Source organism: Ictalurus punctatus, chromosome 21, assembly GCF_001660625.3.
Source record: "Ictalurus punctatus breed USDA103 chromosome 21, Coco_2.0, whole genome shotgun sequence".
Lineage (NCBI taxonomy): Eukaryota > Metazoa > Chordata > Actinopteri > Siluriformes > Ictaluridae > Ictalurus > Ictalurus punctatus.
This window is the reverse complement of record NC_030436.2, coordinates 9396461-9415097: the sequence shown is the minus strand read 5'-3', so window position 1 is coordinate 9415097 and position 18637 is coordinate 9396461. Positions and strand designations below refer to the sequence as shown.

Here is an 18637-nt window from a genome sequence, read left to right as displayed (position 1 = left end):
ACTCAACAGTTTATAACATTCCTGATGTGCAAAACAGTAACAACAATATCTATATCATTAACCGAACAACCACCATTGACAGATTTTTGAAAGACTGAGACGCTAGATGGGCTTACACTTTTTAGGATTTATTCCTAAACTTAATGGACTGACTGACTTGAAGTCTTCATACATGATTTGTTTTTTGGTAGTTGTTCTTTTTATAAAACAACACCCCAAATATAACTAAATTGCTTGCTCCATCTTGACCAAGTAGCTGTCCCAAATGAGACATGACAATTTTCATCTTACCTGTTGTTTGGTTGAGGAGTCATTTCTCTACATCGCTATAGAAGTGCTTTCTGAAGTCTTGTTCTTTGTCCAAGAATGGATATTATTGTATTATTAGTATGTCAAAATAGTACACTGCCTACAGCAGTCTCGTACACTACAACGTAACTACAACACGGTTTGGAACTCAGCCTTGGCTGACTCGCCTCCGATATCGAGTGCTTTCCATACACACGACAAAAGAATAAATGCCTCAGGTCGTCTAACAAGTTGCAGCACGTTAGTTCAACCAGCTAACTAACATCATGCCCCAGACGCCACAGATGCAAATATCACATTACTCCCTCCGCCTCCTTCCCTCCGAAAGGTTCCACGGTGGTTAATTTCCTCATTATGACAAGTTATTTTTGAAAAAGCACAAACAATAACTGAGAGGAGTGCCAGGAAAACGCCTGAGCTCGAGGAGAAGTTAGTGTCCAACACATGAAAGACAACCACAGTGCTTGTAGTAACATGAACGACACGATGCCTGTTTGAACTTGCTGTCTGCAAGCAAGACAGTACTCTTCCTTTTCATTTTTTTTTTTTTTTTTTTTTTAAATCTCTCTAATATGGCATGCACAATATAATCCTGACATGTTGCTTGTGGCACATATTGTTGAGTAACAGTTTGGCACTGTCGGAATAAACACCCGCGTAGAAACGCAATCGTAATTAAAAGATGATTATTTTTATCTCGTCTTTCAGATCGCGTTCAGATTCATTCATTTTGCAGATTTTTAAATAAATAAACAAACAAATAAATAAATAACTCCAAAGCAAACTAGGCAGAATATAATTCAATGCTGATACATGTACATATACGTATACAAACTGAAAGATGCAACTAAACACAAGTATCAGAGCACGTCCTCCAGCTCTGGAACGTTCAGCGACTGAAAACCGAACCATAAACTGTACTACTTCTCTGCTCTAACACACCTGAAACTAACCCAGTGATTTGAACGAGGTGCCTTAGAGCACACAACAACACTAAACCATGTTGGTCAGACCCCAACAGTCACAGTTGTTCACTCCTCGTTCAGAAACTTCGAGCCCCTGAGCATGCAATACCAAGCGTAAGCCCAGTCAGCTGTTGCATACCAAGAGTCGGAGGTTCCCAAACTCCTCTTGTACACTCACAAATGCACTCCAACAACAACAACAACAACAACAACAACAACAACGTGAACTCTGAGCAGTGTCCCTGACCTGCAAAGAGTGTGCATACACCAACCTCAAGAATTCCCCGTCAGCCCTCGTCACCCACGACTCGTGTCTCGAGTGCAGTGCCGTTTGATGGCGTGGGAAAGCAGTGAAGCATGTCATGGCACAGCTGCCGAGGTTCTCTGTGACCCGAGTGCTCGGTGACCTCCTCGGAATGGAAAAAACGCTCTTCTTGCTTTTTGGGCTATCCCTGGCTCTGTCTGGGACTCTGCCTCTACCTCTACCTCTGCATGACACAGTGCAGCCACGAAAGCGTGCCTTTATCCAAAGCAAACAGTGGCATTTGCATGATAGGACAGCCTTCTCAATAATTACAGATAGTTATTGAGGGTAGTAATACAAACAATACAAAATTTCTAAATGGGTATAAATGGGGAAAAAATTATTATTTTTTTTTTAATGTGGTTTGGTGACTGATACTGATTTAAAAATATTTTGTCATTTAGTCAAATATTAAATCAGTTTCTGATTTAAATCAATTTCTGAAACTAATTTCTGAAAAAGTAGAGTGAAATCTAATCTAATACTGCGTATTACAAAGCAGAACAAAATGCAATATATGCGCAATAAACAAGGATGCAGTTTGTATAACTCACTTAGCTCTTTATTTATGCTGTTTATCGCTGCAGTCACTTTTAATGAGGGGGAAAAAAGTAAGTGTCTCCCTGGTTATTTAAACAAATTTAATTTTCTCCTCAACAAATAAAATGCAAACCGATTACAAACAAACGACGACAGTATTCAAGTGGCAAATATAGAAATTAAAAAAAGTCAAGACTGTCATGGATGCTATTTGTCTATTTATCCACCATCAGTCATGCGTAACGCTGCTCACAGTTCAAATGTGTCAACCACTTTTTCTTTTTTTTTTTTAATAACTGCATAAAAAACATTCAAGCCACCTCTACAAATGAAACATCCTACTATGTGAAGGAAATCAGGTTGCCATTATTCAACCGTGTTGCACAATGGGAGAGAGAGAGAGTAGAGACTCTTTATTCTTTATACTCCAGGTCATAATGGTCCTTTAATATGGATTTTCCACTTCCCTGCCAGGGACAGCACCCGCTCAGTCCCCTCCACACAGGTATGGGTCTTTGGATGTTTTGAATAAAGGAAGGGGGAAAAAACAAACAAATGCAAATCGACAAGGATCCAAGAGGAGACAAAACTCCAAGAGACAGTTTGCCTTGTATGTAAAAAAAAAAATATATATATATATATATATATATAAATTTTATTTTATATATATATATATATATATATATATATATATATATATATATATATATATATATATATATATATATATATATATATATATAAAAATTTATATATATATAAAGACGATATTTGCAACTCCTTTCACAGGCTGAATAAATAACACACAGTACCAGGTAACGTCCACAATAAACAGTCCACACAGGCGGATTAGATGTACACAAACGTTGAAGACATCATTAATAATCATATGTAGAGCTTAGCAAATCAGCATCTGCGCTGCCATCTTAAATAGTGGCCTTCAATATTTATCTTCGAACAAAAGCTGGATCACATCATCAGGCCTGTGTCTTTTAAGAGCCTGAAAAGGGGCGGGGGGTCTCCTAAATAAGATGTCTTAACAGGATGATGACACAAGCGTGGATTGGAAACACTCACACACATAAAATGGGCAAAGAAGAAAGGCATGCGCTGCTGCTGGGGCTTTTTCTCCCCCACTCTTCCTTCTGCTTTTCAGAAATGGAGGTTAAAAAGCGCACTCTTTCATCGTAGCTCTCCGGGCCTGAAACAGTCCGGTTATTGTGCCACCGAGCGAAAGGCTAGTGTGGCATTTATCTGAGACACAAGAGGAGGATGGGGAGAGGGGGGCAGTGAATGAGGGGGAAGGCACACACAAACACACTCCGAATAAAGAAACATAACAAGAGAAGAGGAATAAAGGATGTTTGTGAAGGGCCCCCTTTCACGCAAAAAAAAAAAAAAAAAAAAAAAAGCCTCACAAAACCAGCTCTCCAATTTGCCAATTTCCTTCAGGCGAAAAAAAAAAAGGGGGGGGGGGGGTGTATTAAAAATGTACTGTTTTCTAAACTAGGCGCACTTTTATGTCCCATCCTGCTCTACATGCACTTTTGCATCGTGAATGTGTGTGTGCACACGCATGTATGTGTGCGTGTGTTTTGTTTGAGAATTGGTTTCAAGAACACATCACCACACTTCTAGCTTCATAATATTCGGCCCGCCGCTTGCGCGCCCTTGAACCACAGGATAAACAGAGATCTTTAAGATGCCAGGGCCACGCATCTGTGGTGTTGCCATGGCGACCTGGCCATCCTCTTTTGTGTGGCGAGGAACACAACAGGTAATTCTGAGCAACTGCTGGTCCCATTATTGAACCCACTGTCGAATGCAGCTCACAGAAAAAGAAAAAAGAAGGAAAGAAAAAAAACACACACACACACACACACACACACACACACACACATACACAAAAACATGGGGCGTGACCTCATGGCAGCTTCCAGATTTAAAAATAGCAGAGTTAAGTTTTAGTGAACAAATAGATTCTGAAGAGATTTGATTGTAATGAAGCGCTGAACGAAGGTTTTTACGAGCTGCTTTAAAATATTAGTGACATTTAGGTTAGAAAGGACATGAGTCAGAACGCTGTTACATATGGTATCTCTAGCTAAATGATTCATTGTGCTGTTAAATATAAACAACAACCTACTAAACATGGCCAAGGAACAACTTGATCCACTTTAAAAATGCTAGAATCTATAAATATAAGTTTTATAAGTAAATAAGCAGGGGTGGAAAGAGTAAAAGTAGGCCTACTGTTACTCTGCAAAGAATGTACTGTAAGTTAAGTAAAAGTACCCATAATAAAAACTACTTAAGTATGAATAAAAGAATAGCTTGTTTAAAAGTACTCACACTAGCTAACCTAATTGTATAGTAAAAAATAAATAAATAAATAAAACTTCTTTCCTCAAATTAGAGGCCAAATTCCTCAACGGCGATATCGTAAAAGGCTTCAGAAGGCAAAGTCACAAGAGAACGCTTCCTGGTTGTGACTTCGAAAAGCTCTCAGAGGTTCAGCCATGGATGGTTTGTTGTTGTAACATTAATGCATCTCCACCCACAAGCTCTGTGATTATCATCAGTTGGCACCAGTTCTCAAGTTGTCTATATGATTTGATATGATTAGGTGGAGAGTATAAACAGTCCAGTCAGCGTTGTGGAGTCAAACGAAATCGAAAACCGAACAAACTAATAGCAGAAAGATAGAGGAGTTACACGAAACACAGATACTTTCGGTGTGTTAAGCTAGCTTGCTTAGCCGGAGTTTTAAAAAAAAAGTGTTGAACAACAATGTTATGGTTACATTTTGACATGCCCAGCTACGGTTAAATAAAATATTAAATAAATAAAAAAAAACTCTGACATATGCGATTTAGTTTACTAGCGGTTAAATAGCCTCTCAAAGTACTATAACTGGGTCGTTTTTCCTCAGGATTTGTACTCAGTAATGAGAGTATTTGTAATTGGTTACATTATATCACTGTATATAAGTAATGCCCCCATGTCCTGCTCTCACAAATAGGTAGCCAACTAGTTAACTGCTAGTTAACCAAGTTGCATTTATCATCATATCAGTAACTGGATCTCAAAACATCATTGACTTAACCCTTAAGATTTGTTTAACACTTTTTTTACTAACTATATCCAAGTAAGCTAGCTAGCTAAGCACACTGAAATGTTCTGTTCCAGCCCTTAAAGTCCCCATGAAATCAATATTGAAGTTTCGTGGCTTTTAGCATGAATATGTTTGTCTAAAGTTTATCTATAAGCTAGTGCGCTCCAAAAAATTTCAAAATTTACAGTCTCTCTCTACCACCGATACGGATCACCAATACAATTTCGATGACATCATTCCGCACTTCAGCTTCTCATCAGATTTTCTGTCCAATCAAGTGCTCTCTAGAATCTGAAGTTGCAATTTCCCAGGCTGTGAGGTAAGCGAAACATTATTGGCTGTTTAAAAAAAGGGGGAGGACCCACATTATGTGTCCCGCCCTGACTTCCTGTTTCAGTGGAAATTATGTCTAAACACCGAATAAGGTTACATGTTTCAAGGTGCTTCACAGGGACTTTAATCTCAGACCTGATTGGTCCAAACTAAATTGTATATTTTGTGACATCACAAACAGAGCTAATATGTAACCCCGCCCTCAAATTAATAGTAGTATACAGCTGTACTATGTAAATCCCTGGCTTAAATGGAAAAATCAGACTTTTGTGTCATGACAACAAATTAGATTGTCACATTTTGGATATTTTTAGGGACAGATACAATTTTTGTGAGATTGCCCAACTCCACTAGGAACACAGTTTATAATAAAAAGCATTCATTGAAGTAATAACTGTAAATGTAAACTGGATAATGATAAACGGACATCAAATTAATTTCTACAACTAGGAGACCTGAAGATTGTCCAATTTTTATGTGATTTATTTGTCTATTTATTTATTGTATTATGACCATTTTGGGGGGGGTGGGGGGGGTCAGTAGTGTTGTCCAGAGGAAGAAAAGGTGAGACCTTCACCGTTCAGGACATCCTGAGATGGCCCAGGCCTCACCAAAGCCCGTGTTCTCCTCCTGCTACAAACAGGATACATGCTTTCTCTACATGCCTAGACAGGGACACCACAAACAACAGAGGGAATATACAGAAAGAAAAAAATGACCTTTAAAGAACATTAGACAAGCCCTAAAAAGCAAAAGCAAAGGAGAGGTAGATTATGAAAGGAAGAATCAAAAGTATGTGTGTGTGTGTGAAGGGGGTCTGACTCAGATTGACTGGTTCCACGATATGAACCAGAAACTTCCATTACACAATTCGTACACAACAGTAAAGGAAATACGGTTTTGCTGTTGTGGCTAATATAAGATTCCTAGTGGTCAGAAGGCGTTGATTAAGTCTCTCTAACAGCGGTGCTCACAGAAGTACAGCTGCAAATCACAGGTTTGTATTAATGCTGTTCTGATGTTATCATTTCTGTAGTAACAGCTCATTCGTTCAACATAAGAGTAATAACAAACCGACTAATAAAACATATTCTCACTTGAAATCGTTCTGTAAAAAGTTATTCTTTTTAAATAAAAAAAAAAAAATTCTGTAATGAAATGTTTATGGAATGAGTCTCCAGTCTCAACACTTTATTTTTTATTTTTTTAAACAGTTTTCCGACATGGGAAAGTCTTCAGGACTTTACACTTTGTGGTTTCAAGCTGCATTTCTTGCCTTATTAACTTGTCGAGAGAGTAACAAAGAGAGGCTGATGAGGGAACAAGTGATAACAGGAACTAACTTGTATCATGGACATTCACAATGTTAAAAGCGAATTTAAAAAAAAAAATAGGCTGTGTAATTCATAAGAAATTCAAAAATTGTAATTGTTGGCAAATTGCTGTGGTGTAAGAGGAACTATTTGGGGTGTGTTGTTATATAAAAACACTTCAGGGTGGTAATTATGTTCCTGTTTTACCGCTTTCTAAATTAAGTGGCACTTGTTTAAAAAAAAATAAAATCTGCACTAATCTCCACTACAGTATTATGTTGAAAGGCGCATTAGATACAATTCGAAGAACTTATCGTACATCACTGGCTGCCGATTCGAGGAAGGCTGAATGAGAAAGATTGAATCTGTATGAATTTATTTGTTCAAATCGCTGATATGAAGTCGGATAAAATATATTAAATTCAACATCCGTCTTTTTAAAATATAAATCATATTTACACAGTATGAACACTTAAACAACAAAAAAATATATAATAATAATAATCGGAAAAAAATATTTTTCTGAGAGCGGGTGTGAAGGTTGCAATTCTCGACCACATCAATGATGGAACAGAGCTCCTTTTCACATAAACACACACACACACACACACACACACACACACATACACACACCCCATCCTTAGCTTTAACCTCCCCACCACTGATCTACGCAAAGTTCTAAGAAGACAAAGATAATATCAAATGTATAAGCTGTTATAATTGGTATCAAATGAGACACCGGATATAAGCATTGATACACAAAGCAAAAGAGCTCATAACCCAATGAGATGAGTAAGACAGTAATATACTCCTTACAGTATGTATATATATACGTATAAAAGTTTTGAGTTGTGCGTATACTACTCCACAATCCAATTTTTTAAGATAAACGATGAGGTTTGCCCTACACTATCTAAATCTCCTGTGTAAACAATTTAAATAATAATAATAATAATAATAATAATAATAATAAACACTCTGTACAGATTCCCATTAGCGATGAAAAGAATTTTCAACCCACATTTCCTACTTTATAACAAATTTGCACAGCATCATCCAACACACTTGAATGATTACAAACTTCAGTTACAGTGTCGCATGAGTCAGTCGAAGCGATGCAACCAAACCTGTTATTTCGTCCTCAGCTACAGTGTGAGATCAAGTGAAAACACTACAATAACATAACTGTCACGCTCATCAAGGATTAAATAATGGTTCAATAATTCTGATTAAACATCATGATCAGAAGTCAAAAGTCAATCCCCCACCCCCAACAATATCTAACTGTACACACACTATTTGTGACCAAATATTTAACAGTCTTTGGTTTATTTTAACCAAATCGTGAACAATAGCGGTCTAGTAAGTTATCGAACGATATGAATAGTCTCCATGTTCTCGTGGGCGATGGAAGGGGGACATGCAAATCGGGTGCAGCGATATTTCCATGGCACATTCTTCACCAGTGAAAGCCCTTGCTGTGCTAAAAGAGCTGTTGTGAATTATTCCAGTTTGTGAAAAGGGGAATGAATACACAAATAACCAAGCAAAATAAAAAGTCCAAACAAATCTGTCTGTGATAGCTGCATCTAAAACGAGCACGATTGCGAGGCCGGCCTTCCCTTATCTTCTCTTCTCTTATCTTATCTTATGTAACACTAGCACGCGTTGTGCAGAATTCTGCGAGGTGTAAAAGTAAATTTGTTTTTATGCTGCTGGACAAATTATTGCACCAATCGGTTACAGAGGTGTGTTTTTATTACAGGGCACACACACACAGACACACAGAGAGAGAGAGAGAGAGAGAGAGAGAAACGGACTAAAAAGACTATATAAACACTTCATTTGCATTTTTAAATATTTTAGAGAGTAAAACAGTACATACATAATGAGGACCGAGTTTGTTCGAGACACACAAATGCTCAGCGTTTCGATTTCATTTAGCATTAAGTAAAGAAACACTGCAAAGAGTGATCGCTGAAGAAATATTACGGCCTTACTAAGAAAAATCTTGAGAAAGTTAAAATCATCAAGCTAAAACTTTACAGGTTGCATATAAATGTTAAAGTTGGAAACATTAAATAGGTATCACGGGGTACTAATGAAAAACCTAAAAAAAAAAAAAAAAAAAGTTGTTATACTGTTAATGTTATTATTGGATTAAAATGTCTTTAAATACTTAAAAATGTAGTTATTTATTTATTACAAATCTTACAATGTACCTGTATAGATTAGTACATCAGCAAAATGATGATGATTCCAAATTTACTTTAAAATCGACTGAAATGCTATCTAAAACCTTATTTATTTATTTATTTATTTATTTATTTTAATTGTGAACACTTTATACGATAAATTGTTGCATATATAACAGATATGAGCGCTGATCTTTAAATACGAACCTCTACACCTCTAATCTTTTTCACATTTGGAACTTGTGTTTTGAGTTTTTTTTGCTTGTGTTTTTTTTTAACGTAGGAGAAAATTCATTAAGTCACCTAAGGCACCCAAACTCATGTTCAAGCTTGCAAGATCACCCCCCCCCCCCCCAAATACTCCCAACACCTTCTCAAAAAACAAAAAGAGACAAAGTAAAAACTAGAAAGCATGTGACATGACAAAAAAAAGAAAGAAAGAAAAGAAAAGAAAAGCGGAGTATATTGACCAGTCTTGCCTTCTGTATTTAGAGTAAAACCTGTTTGGCAGTTGTGAGTGGAAGCCGTAATTCAAAGGGATCAGTTTCCTTTTATTCTTGTTCAGGCAGATTTACAGCTTTTAGTAAATGCTACCACAACGTGAACGTACCCACTGCACACTACCTTTACTACCCTGTGTGCTGCGTGGAGAAAATTCTCAGCAGTTGGACTACTTAATTATGAAAATTCAGAAATAATAATAGTTATAATCATTATAACAACAACAACAACAACAACTGCAAGGAGAAAAGGTTTACTTAATTGAACTAATTTAATTAATTCAACTCAACAAATGTGGTTAGTTTTTCGGTTTGTTTTGTTTTGGTCATTGTTGCATTCTTTGCCTTGCCAGACTCTAGTTTGCATGATACATTTAACACTACTTCACCAAAATGATCTTAAAAAGATCTTGAGATTTTACAAACATTGACGAAATGGAACAAAATTCCTAGCTACATTTTTTTTTTTAGCAATAAATTTTTTAAAAAATAAATAAATAAACCCCTTCACATCTTCAAAGGCCTCTGGAAATTGTCAAATGTAAAACAACCAGACATGAGTTATTATGCAAATGCCTATCAGTAGGCTCAAAGGCACGTACGTTTACATAGGAAAAGTAATGATACTTACTTAAGAAAAGTAATGACCCCCCTTTCTGCTGAACAGTAGAACAATTGTGCTGATTTACTTTGGCCGCTGCGTATTAGTTCACCTTTTTCTGCAGCTACTCATTAAACTCTGTTCTTATGTCTGATTTACGCTGCCACTCTGCCTTCATGTCACCGCTGAGAGAGAGACAGAGAGAGAGAGAGAGAGAGAGAGAGAGAGAGAGAGAGAGAGAGAGAGGGGGTAGGTGGCAGTGAAGGACGAGTGTTTGAGAACATGTGGGCTACTGTGAAAGTATTGATAGCACTTTCCATGTAATGTGCAACAAATGAGGCAGGCGTTGTCTAATATACGCAATTTCTGACTATTTAGATTTAATTTCCCATATCTAAAGAAACACATTTGAAATAAAGTTGCTTTGTTTTGATGCCCCCCGGGGGTATTTTAAGAAACATTACACCCTTGCTATTGAAAAATGCATGACAGGTCATGATAGTCAGAACTTTACAGGTTATATTCCACCTTGATCTAAATAAATAAATAAATAAATAAATAAATAAATAAATTTTAAAAAATCTGATATAGTGATACTGTTAATGTTACAGATTAAAAAGTCAGCAAAAAGATTATTACTACAACATTAAATGACTGAAAATGGACTAAATTAAAAATGATATCAAATATCATTTGAATTATTGTATATTCATATTCAGGTTTGTATAAATGTAAATGTGAATAATGTATCGGTGTCGTATCTTCATAAAGAATCTGAAAATTAGACTGTTCATTATCTTTTGAAACATCAGACAACGTTACTACAAATACGACAGTTTTTATAAAGAACAAACATGTAAAGTGCAAATTTGAGAAGTTTTGTAGGGTTATTTGTTACAGATGACATTTTTTGGTTGAAAAATAATTCACATTTTGGACAGGTTTGTGTTTTATTTTTGGTGCAGAAGAGTAAAACTGACAAATTTTGACCAAAAAGTTGCATTTTTCCATTAGAAAATAAAATTAGCTAAGGAATATTACATTTCACAAATAATTCCAAAACTAATAAGAATTACAGTAGTGAATCGCTGGTGCAATTCTGCGAGAATAGACGGGTTCCTACATGACTAGGGTATTTATTTTTTTCATCCCCCTGAAACAAATGAAGAAAAAAAACCAAAAAGTTTTTTGTGTGTGTGTAACTTACATTTCCAGTTTGGGTCTCAGTAAGTGCACTAGAACGCACTGGAAATTGTGCATTCAATCTGGCAACCTTGAGTCTTTATCTAATCGATTTTAGTCCAATCTGCGGTGTCAGTTTCATGCATTTGACACTGACATGCCATTTTTTGACAATACTCCATCAAAAGACTAACTTTCAAATGGACATTTTTAACCTTGCTGAATTCGCATTTCTATCAAAATAGTTAGTTGGAATATAGTAATTCACATAAAACAGAAAATTAACTGATTTAATATATGGAAAAGAAGTTTTTCAGGATCTTTCTAGGGAATTTTTTAACTTGTCGTCCTCTGCCATGCGATGTGTCCGTATGATTAACGTCCCATGACGCAGTCATACCTTTCCACCACGTGTTAAAAACTCAAGACAGAACAATGTCTGAAATATTCCTGCTCTCATAAAACACAATGGCATCCTGTGTGTGCGACACAAACAGACTGCATTACTTTCTCTCTCCTAGTGACACATGAAACAAAGAAGAGTAAGTGATGGCATAACTCCGAGGATTTGATGGACAGCAACGACAAAAGCATGTTATGCATCTTTGGGAGTTTTTTTTTTTTTTTTTTTAAGAATGGCTCATTTGAAGTAACTGACAAGGTGACAAGCCCAGAGGAAAAACACACTTCACAGGCCATTGTTACAGCTGCTCTCATCAGACCTGCAGTTCAACAGGACACCAAAAAAAAAAAAAACAACAATGCATTGCTGAGCACATGAGGTCAAAGTTTGATGCAAGACGAAACGCACTTCTGTTCTCTCTGCTGATCTTCCTACACCAGGGAAAGCTTGATTAGGATGCTGCTCCAGCGGGCTGCTGTAGGTACGTATGTATGTATGTATGTATGTATGTATGGGATCGTACAGAACCACAGATCAGATCAACAGGGTCATACACCATCTTACACTTTCCTGTTCGGGACTGGTCCGTGTTATAGATCACTCGAAATGGTCAAGCAGGATTTATCAGAGATTTATGTTGTGGGGTTAAGTGTTGGGTAATCACTAAAGCCAGGTGTCAGTTGTGCAGAAATAAGAAGTTGATGGAAACACACTCCAGGACAAACAGATGATTTGAACATGAGTGTAGAAAACTGTGCTGGTGTCATGTCTTAGCGAAGCAGAATCAAGTACAGGAACGAAAGGGAACATTACACTGCACCCTGACAACGTCTGAAAACGCTCAGTCTGAGAAATTGACTCCGCGGTCTTCCCCCCTTCCGTCCCAATTATCAGGAAATCTAACAAGTGAAAGCGATTTCACACAAATAGGAAGACACATGAAGCATTAGAGGTTAGAGGACCTGACCCTGCAGCTTATATATAAGGAAGAAAGAAAGAAAAACAAACCATGTCAGAGAGAGAGCGAGAGAGAGAAAAGAAAAAGTACATGTACGACAGAGAAAGAAAGAAAAATAAAATATATGTCAGAGAAAGAAAAAAAAGCAAGAGTACATGTATGATGGAGATTGAAAGAAAAACAATCAATGAAAATGACAAAAAGAACACAAAAAATGGAGAGAGTGTGAGAGAGAGATAAAGAAAGAAAGAGAAAGAAAGAAAGAAAGAACGTAAGAGAAAAAGAAAAAAAACGAAACACAGCCAGAACTGAGGTCAAAGAAAGAAAAAGGTAAGAAACAAAAATAATGGAGAAGGAAGAAAGAAAGACAACATATACATATATATCAGAGAGAGAGAGAGAGAGAGAGAGAGAGAGAGAGAGACAGGGAAAGAAAGAGTAGATGTACAACAGTGAAAGAAAGAAAAATAAGTAGTGTCAGAGAAAGAAAAAAAAGAGAGTACATGTAGGACAGAGAAAGAAAGAAAAACAAACTATGTCGGAGAAAAAGACAAAAAGAACACAAAAAATGGAGAGTGTGAGGGAGAAAGAAAGAAAGAAAGAAAGAACAAACTGAATAAAAGCAGAACAGAATTCTGAGCGGGAGGCAGAGATGGATGGAGGAAAAAGAAGGAGAGAATGGTGGAACGGTGGAGGAAAAGGTCAGGGACTCCCCCCTATCAGGCTGCTTTGTGCACACTCAGCCACTGTAAAGCCAAACACTTGCAGCCACTTTGCCAACTTCCTCCTTTAAGGATCCGCTGGGAATCTTCACTCCGGACCATGTGACATCACGCAGAAACGACATCCCGGATTATCGGGGATCTTACACAGCGAGGGACTTTCTCAAACTAAAATCCCTCAAATCCACCAATCACGCTGAGACACACACACACACACACACACACACACACACACACACACACACACACACAGCTTCCTGTAGGTCTAAATGCTCTTTCCTGTACGAGACCAAAGCACTGAAATTCTTAATATACCTTTAATCTCGTTATCCACTAACAGGCAAAATTTATTACAGAGCATCAGCAGCTCGTTAGACTAAACTCCCCGCTAAATTGCCCTGAATTATGCCAAGTTTCTCCATGAATGCGACTGCCTGCAGGCCGACTCTGTACAGATGTGCCCTCCTGCCCTTCTTAACCCACCAAGACACTTACCAGAGCCTAAATGGAGCGAGGTCAGACGACTGATCAATTCCATGCTAGTCGAGGCTGGTTGGCACGACACTGCTACTGCTCTTGCTGGATGCTGGTTGCACTTTGCTGGTTTTGCTGGTTTTGCTGGTCTTGTACACAAAGACGTACCTCTGCAATCTGCACCTTCCATCATGAAAAAGCTTTTCACCCAGTCACATATCTCCACACACTTCGGCGTCGTCTCAAACCAAATATTACTTACAGTAGTGTGGAAGAGGAGGACAACCATAACATGGTGAACACCACATTGGGAGATTTCAACTCCATGTACGTTTCCACTCAAAACATACGTACAGGAAAAAGCCTCATTTTTCACTTTCTGTAGAAATAAAGAATAAAATAAGAGAGGTCCAAATAGAAAGAAAGAAGGAAAGTTACCCAGATGAAGATGGGTTCCCTTCTGAGTCGGGTTACTCTCAAGGTTTCTTCCTCTTAAAACATCTTAGGGAGTTTTTCCTTGCCACCGTCGCCACTCAGTAGCTTGCTCAGTTGGGATAAATTCGCACCTTTAATATCTGTATACCGTGTTGATATTTCTGTAAAGCTGCTTTGAGACAATGTCTATTGTAAAAAGCGCTATACAAATAAAATTGAATTGAATTGAAGTGAAAGAACAGGTGAAGTGTAGAAGACAGCTGAAGGGTATAAAATTAATTATCTTGTTACAGTGTCACCTGTCAAGGTGTGGGATATATTAGGTAGCAAGTGAACAGTCAGTTCTCGATGTAGACATGTTGGAAGTAGGAAAAATGGGCAAGCGTAAGGATCTGAGCGACTTTGACAAGGGCTAAATTGTGATGGCTAGACGACTGGGTCAATGCATCTCCAAAATGGCAGGTCTTCTAGGGTGTTCCTCGTATGCAGTAGTTAGTACCTACCTAAAGTGGTCCAAGGAAGGACAACCGGTGAGCGGGTCATGGGCTCCCAAGGCAGGCTCATTGACGCCTGGGGAGTGAAGGCTAGCCCGTCTGGTCCGATCCCACAGAAGAGCTACTGTAGAACAAATTGCTGAAAAAGTTCATGCTGGCTCTGATCGAAAAGAGTCAGAACACAGTTCTGACAGCTTGTTGTGTATGGAGCTGAGTAGCTGCAGACCGGTCAGAGTGCCCATGCTGACCCCCTGTACACTGCTGAAAGCACCTACCATGGAGCAGTGGAAGAGGTACCACCTACCTAAACATTGATGCAGACCAAGTACACCCCTTCCCGGTAACAGTATTCCCTAATGGCAGTGGCCTCTTTCAGCAGGATAATGCTCTCTGCCACACTGCAAAATTTATTCAGAAACGGTTTGAGGAACATGACAAAGAGTTTAAGGTGTTGACTGCCTCCAAATTCCCCAGATCTCAATCCAATCGAGCGTCTTTGGGATGTTCTGGACAAACAAATCCAATCCATCGAGGCCCCACCTCACAACTTACACGAGTTAAAGAATCTGCTGCTAATGTTTTGGTTCCAGATATCACAGCACACCTTCAGAGGTCCTCTGGAGTCCATGCATCAACGGGTCAGATCGGTTTTGTTGGCACGAGTAGGACGTACATGATATCAGGCAGGTGGTTATAATGTTACGATCGGTGCATGTCAGAGAAAGAAAGAAAACCGCAGTTACTGAATATTAAAATTAAATGTGTAGCGTTGTTCGTGTTGTCATCATTGTCATATGCACATGTCCGTCCATCCTCGTGTGTGAGGTGTACCTGTTGCTATTAATAGTTTAGGGAAAAAACACAATAGCTCTTTGATTTCACTTCAGAGATTCTACCACAGTCTTGTTTATGGCACAATAAATCAGTGTTACAGCTGTCACATGACAAAAACAAGAAGTGAAGACCTGACACACTCATTACTGCACAGTTCACACACCACGGGGTGGCAAAGGGTTTGCGTTTGCTGTGTTGATGTGGAGTTGAACGCAGCACGCGCGCAGCATGGCCAAATGAATACAACACGAGGGTGAGGGATAGTGTGAGGTTAAGAACCAACATTCTGCCCCAAACGCGTGTTGGGTTAATTAAAGAACTGACACACGACTGGAGATCCGAGAGCAGATTATAAAGCTGATCAACCACGCACAGCCTCCACACAGAGCCAAGACTAATCACTAACTTTCCCTCCTCTAAATGATCTAACATTATGCAAAACGCACCAGATCTATCTCTCTCTCTCACACACACACACACACACACACACACACACACACACACACACACATTCTCTACGTCACGTTTCGGACCACGCGTAAACTTTCAGACTCACCACACTCCGTGGGAAACAGTGCTGCCGCCCAGACAAAAACCCAGAACTTCTTATTCCTTTGCGAAGTCACGCTGACCGCATGCGTTAGTTGTCAGTGTTGATGTTTTGTTTTGGGTTTTGTTTTGTTTTGTTTTTTCTTTCTGAGCAGCGTTTTAATCAGAGGCACGCGCTCAAACGAGAAATCACACACAGCTCGAGATCATTATAGCTCGCGCTCCCGTCTAACGTCTAGGCGCTGTCCGGTCTCCCTGCACAAGTCACTTTCTGGTGTGTGTGAGCGCGCGCGCGTGTGTGTGTGTGTGTGCGTCCAAAATTTCTGTGTCTCCTGCCGTTCACCTCCCTCTTAAAGGGAAAGCTCTTCATGTCAGTACACAGAAACCTGCTGAACTGCAACACAAACAAGAAAAGATTTATTATTAGGCCTATTATTATTATTATTATTATTATTATTATTATTATTATTAGGCTACTCTTTGTTTTATTTTATTGCTTTTGGTCTGGAATATTGTTTGACCTCGTCTTTCTTTCTTTCTTTCTTTCTTTCTTTTTTCCTTCCTTGTTGCTTGGACCTTTATCCTACCTTCTTTCTTTCTTTCTTTCTTTCTTTCTTCCTTCTTGCTTTATACCTTTATCCTACCTTCTTTCTTTCTTTCTTTCTTCCTTCTTGCTTTATACCTTTATCCTACCTTCGTTCTTTCTTTCTTACGTTCTTCCTTCTTACTTTATACCTTTATCCTACCTTCTTTCTTTCTTTCTTTCTTTCTTACGTTCTTCCTTCTTACTTTATACCTTTATCCTACCTTCTTTCTTTCTTTCTTTCTTTCTTTCTTCCTTCTTGCTTTATACCTTTATCCTACCTTCTTTCTTTCTTTCTTTCTTCCTTCTTGCTTTATACCTTTATCCTACCTTCGTTCTTTCTTTCTTACGTTCTTCCTTCTTACTTTATACCTTTATCCTACCTTCTTTCTTTCTTTCTTTCTTTCTTTCTTTCTTTTTTCCTTCCTTGTTGCTTGGACCTTTACCCTACCTTCTTTCTTTCTTTCTTTCTTTCTTCCTTCTTACTTTATACCTTTATCCTACCTTCTTTCTTTCTTCCTTCCTTCTTGCTTTATACCTTTATCCTACCTTCGTTCTTTCTTTCTTACGTACTTCCTTCTTACTTTATACCTTTATCCTACCTTCTTTCTTTCTTTCTTTCTTTCTTACATTCTTCCTTCTTGCTTTATACCTTTATCCTACCTTCTTTCTTACGTTCTTCCTTCTTACTTTATACCTTTATCCTACCTTCTTTCTTTCTTTCTTTCTTTCTTCTTTCTTGCTTTATACCTTTATCCTACCTTCTTTCTTTCTTTCTTTCTTTCTTCCTTCTTGCTTTATACCTTTATCCTACCTTCTTTCTTTCTTTCTTTCTTTCTTTCTTTCTTTCTTACGTTCTTCCTTCTTATTTTATACCTTTATCCTACCTTCTTTCTTTCTTTCTTTCTTTCTTTCTTCCTTCTTGCTTTATACCTTTATCCTACCTTCTTTCTTTCTTTCTTTCTTACGTTCTTCCTTCTTATTTTATACCTTTATCCTACCTTCTTTCTTTTTCCTTTCTTTCTTTCTTCCTTCTTGCTTGGACCTTTATCCTACCTTTTTACTTTCTATCTATCTTTTCTTTCTTCCTCACTTTCTTCCTTCCTTCCTTCTTGCTTGGACCTGTATCCTACCTGTTTCCTTCCTTTCTTTCTTTCCTTCCATTTAGTCTATATTCATCTTTAGCGTGTTGTCTCATCATCATTATTATTATTAGTGCTTTTTATTTATTTATTTATTTATTAATGATTTGGTCTGGGGTAGATTGATTTAGGTTGCCAGAAGATTATGTAAGATAAAATGAGCTTAATTAAATAAGTGTATGTTTAAAAAAGCGCACTTTCCACTCATCCCAGTAAAGCCGGAAGTAATTAAAATGAAAACCGTGTCGTGTAGAAAGAGCATTAATATGATAGGTAGTGTGTGAATTACTGTAATGGACTTAATAAGGGGAAAGTAATGCACTGTGATAATGTGGATTAGCTCATTGGATCAGGGAATGACTGGCTAAATCCTCCCTTCTGAACAACTATCCCGAGTGTTACTTCAGGAGCTCAGCGTGTTTATGGGCCGCGCGCTGAGCTCGGGACGTGGGTGATGCCATCTGCGTGTACGGAGGGGGGGAGAAGGGGATACCACCTTGAGTGAATTACCCAGGTGAACTCACTGGTTACGCCTTCAAAGCTTTTTCTAACGTCTCTTTTTGTCTCTTTTTGCTGCATGTGCGCTCACGGCTCGCCGCAGCTTCGCCGGCCCGAGAGTCCAGCGCCATTGTGCCGTTTCTAATCCCCTCTGTTCCTGCCTTTGTGCGGCCGCCCAGCAGGAAGTG

The 18637-nt window shown here is 38.2% G+C and overlaps 1 protein-coding gene across 7 annotated transcripts in view; it reads right to left on the bottom strand.

Moving 5' to 3' along the window:
* The window catches only part of LOC108255132 (SRY-box transcription factor 13), a 34288-nt gene extending 17758 nt beyond the window's left edge, over positions 1-16530 (bottom strand). Inside the window, exon 1 of one of the 7 annotated variants that reach the window (XM_017450844.3) lies at positions 16234-16530. Coding sequence is in view for 5 of the 7 variants with exons in the window: in XM_017450841.3 (XP_017306330.1) it covers positions 1547-1638 (92 nt within the window). In the remaining 2 variants the exon portion in view is untranslated. Of the gene's footprint in view, positions 1-291; positions 1518-1546; positions 1782-10205; positions 10370-16233 lie in introns of those variants that run through there. The other 6 variants (XM_053673943.1, XM_017450841.3, XM_017450839.3 and 3 more) reach the window with 6 other exon arrangements.
* Between the last annotated feature and the right edge of the window lie 2107 nt (positions 16531-18637).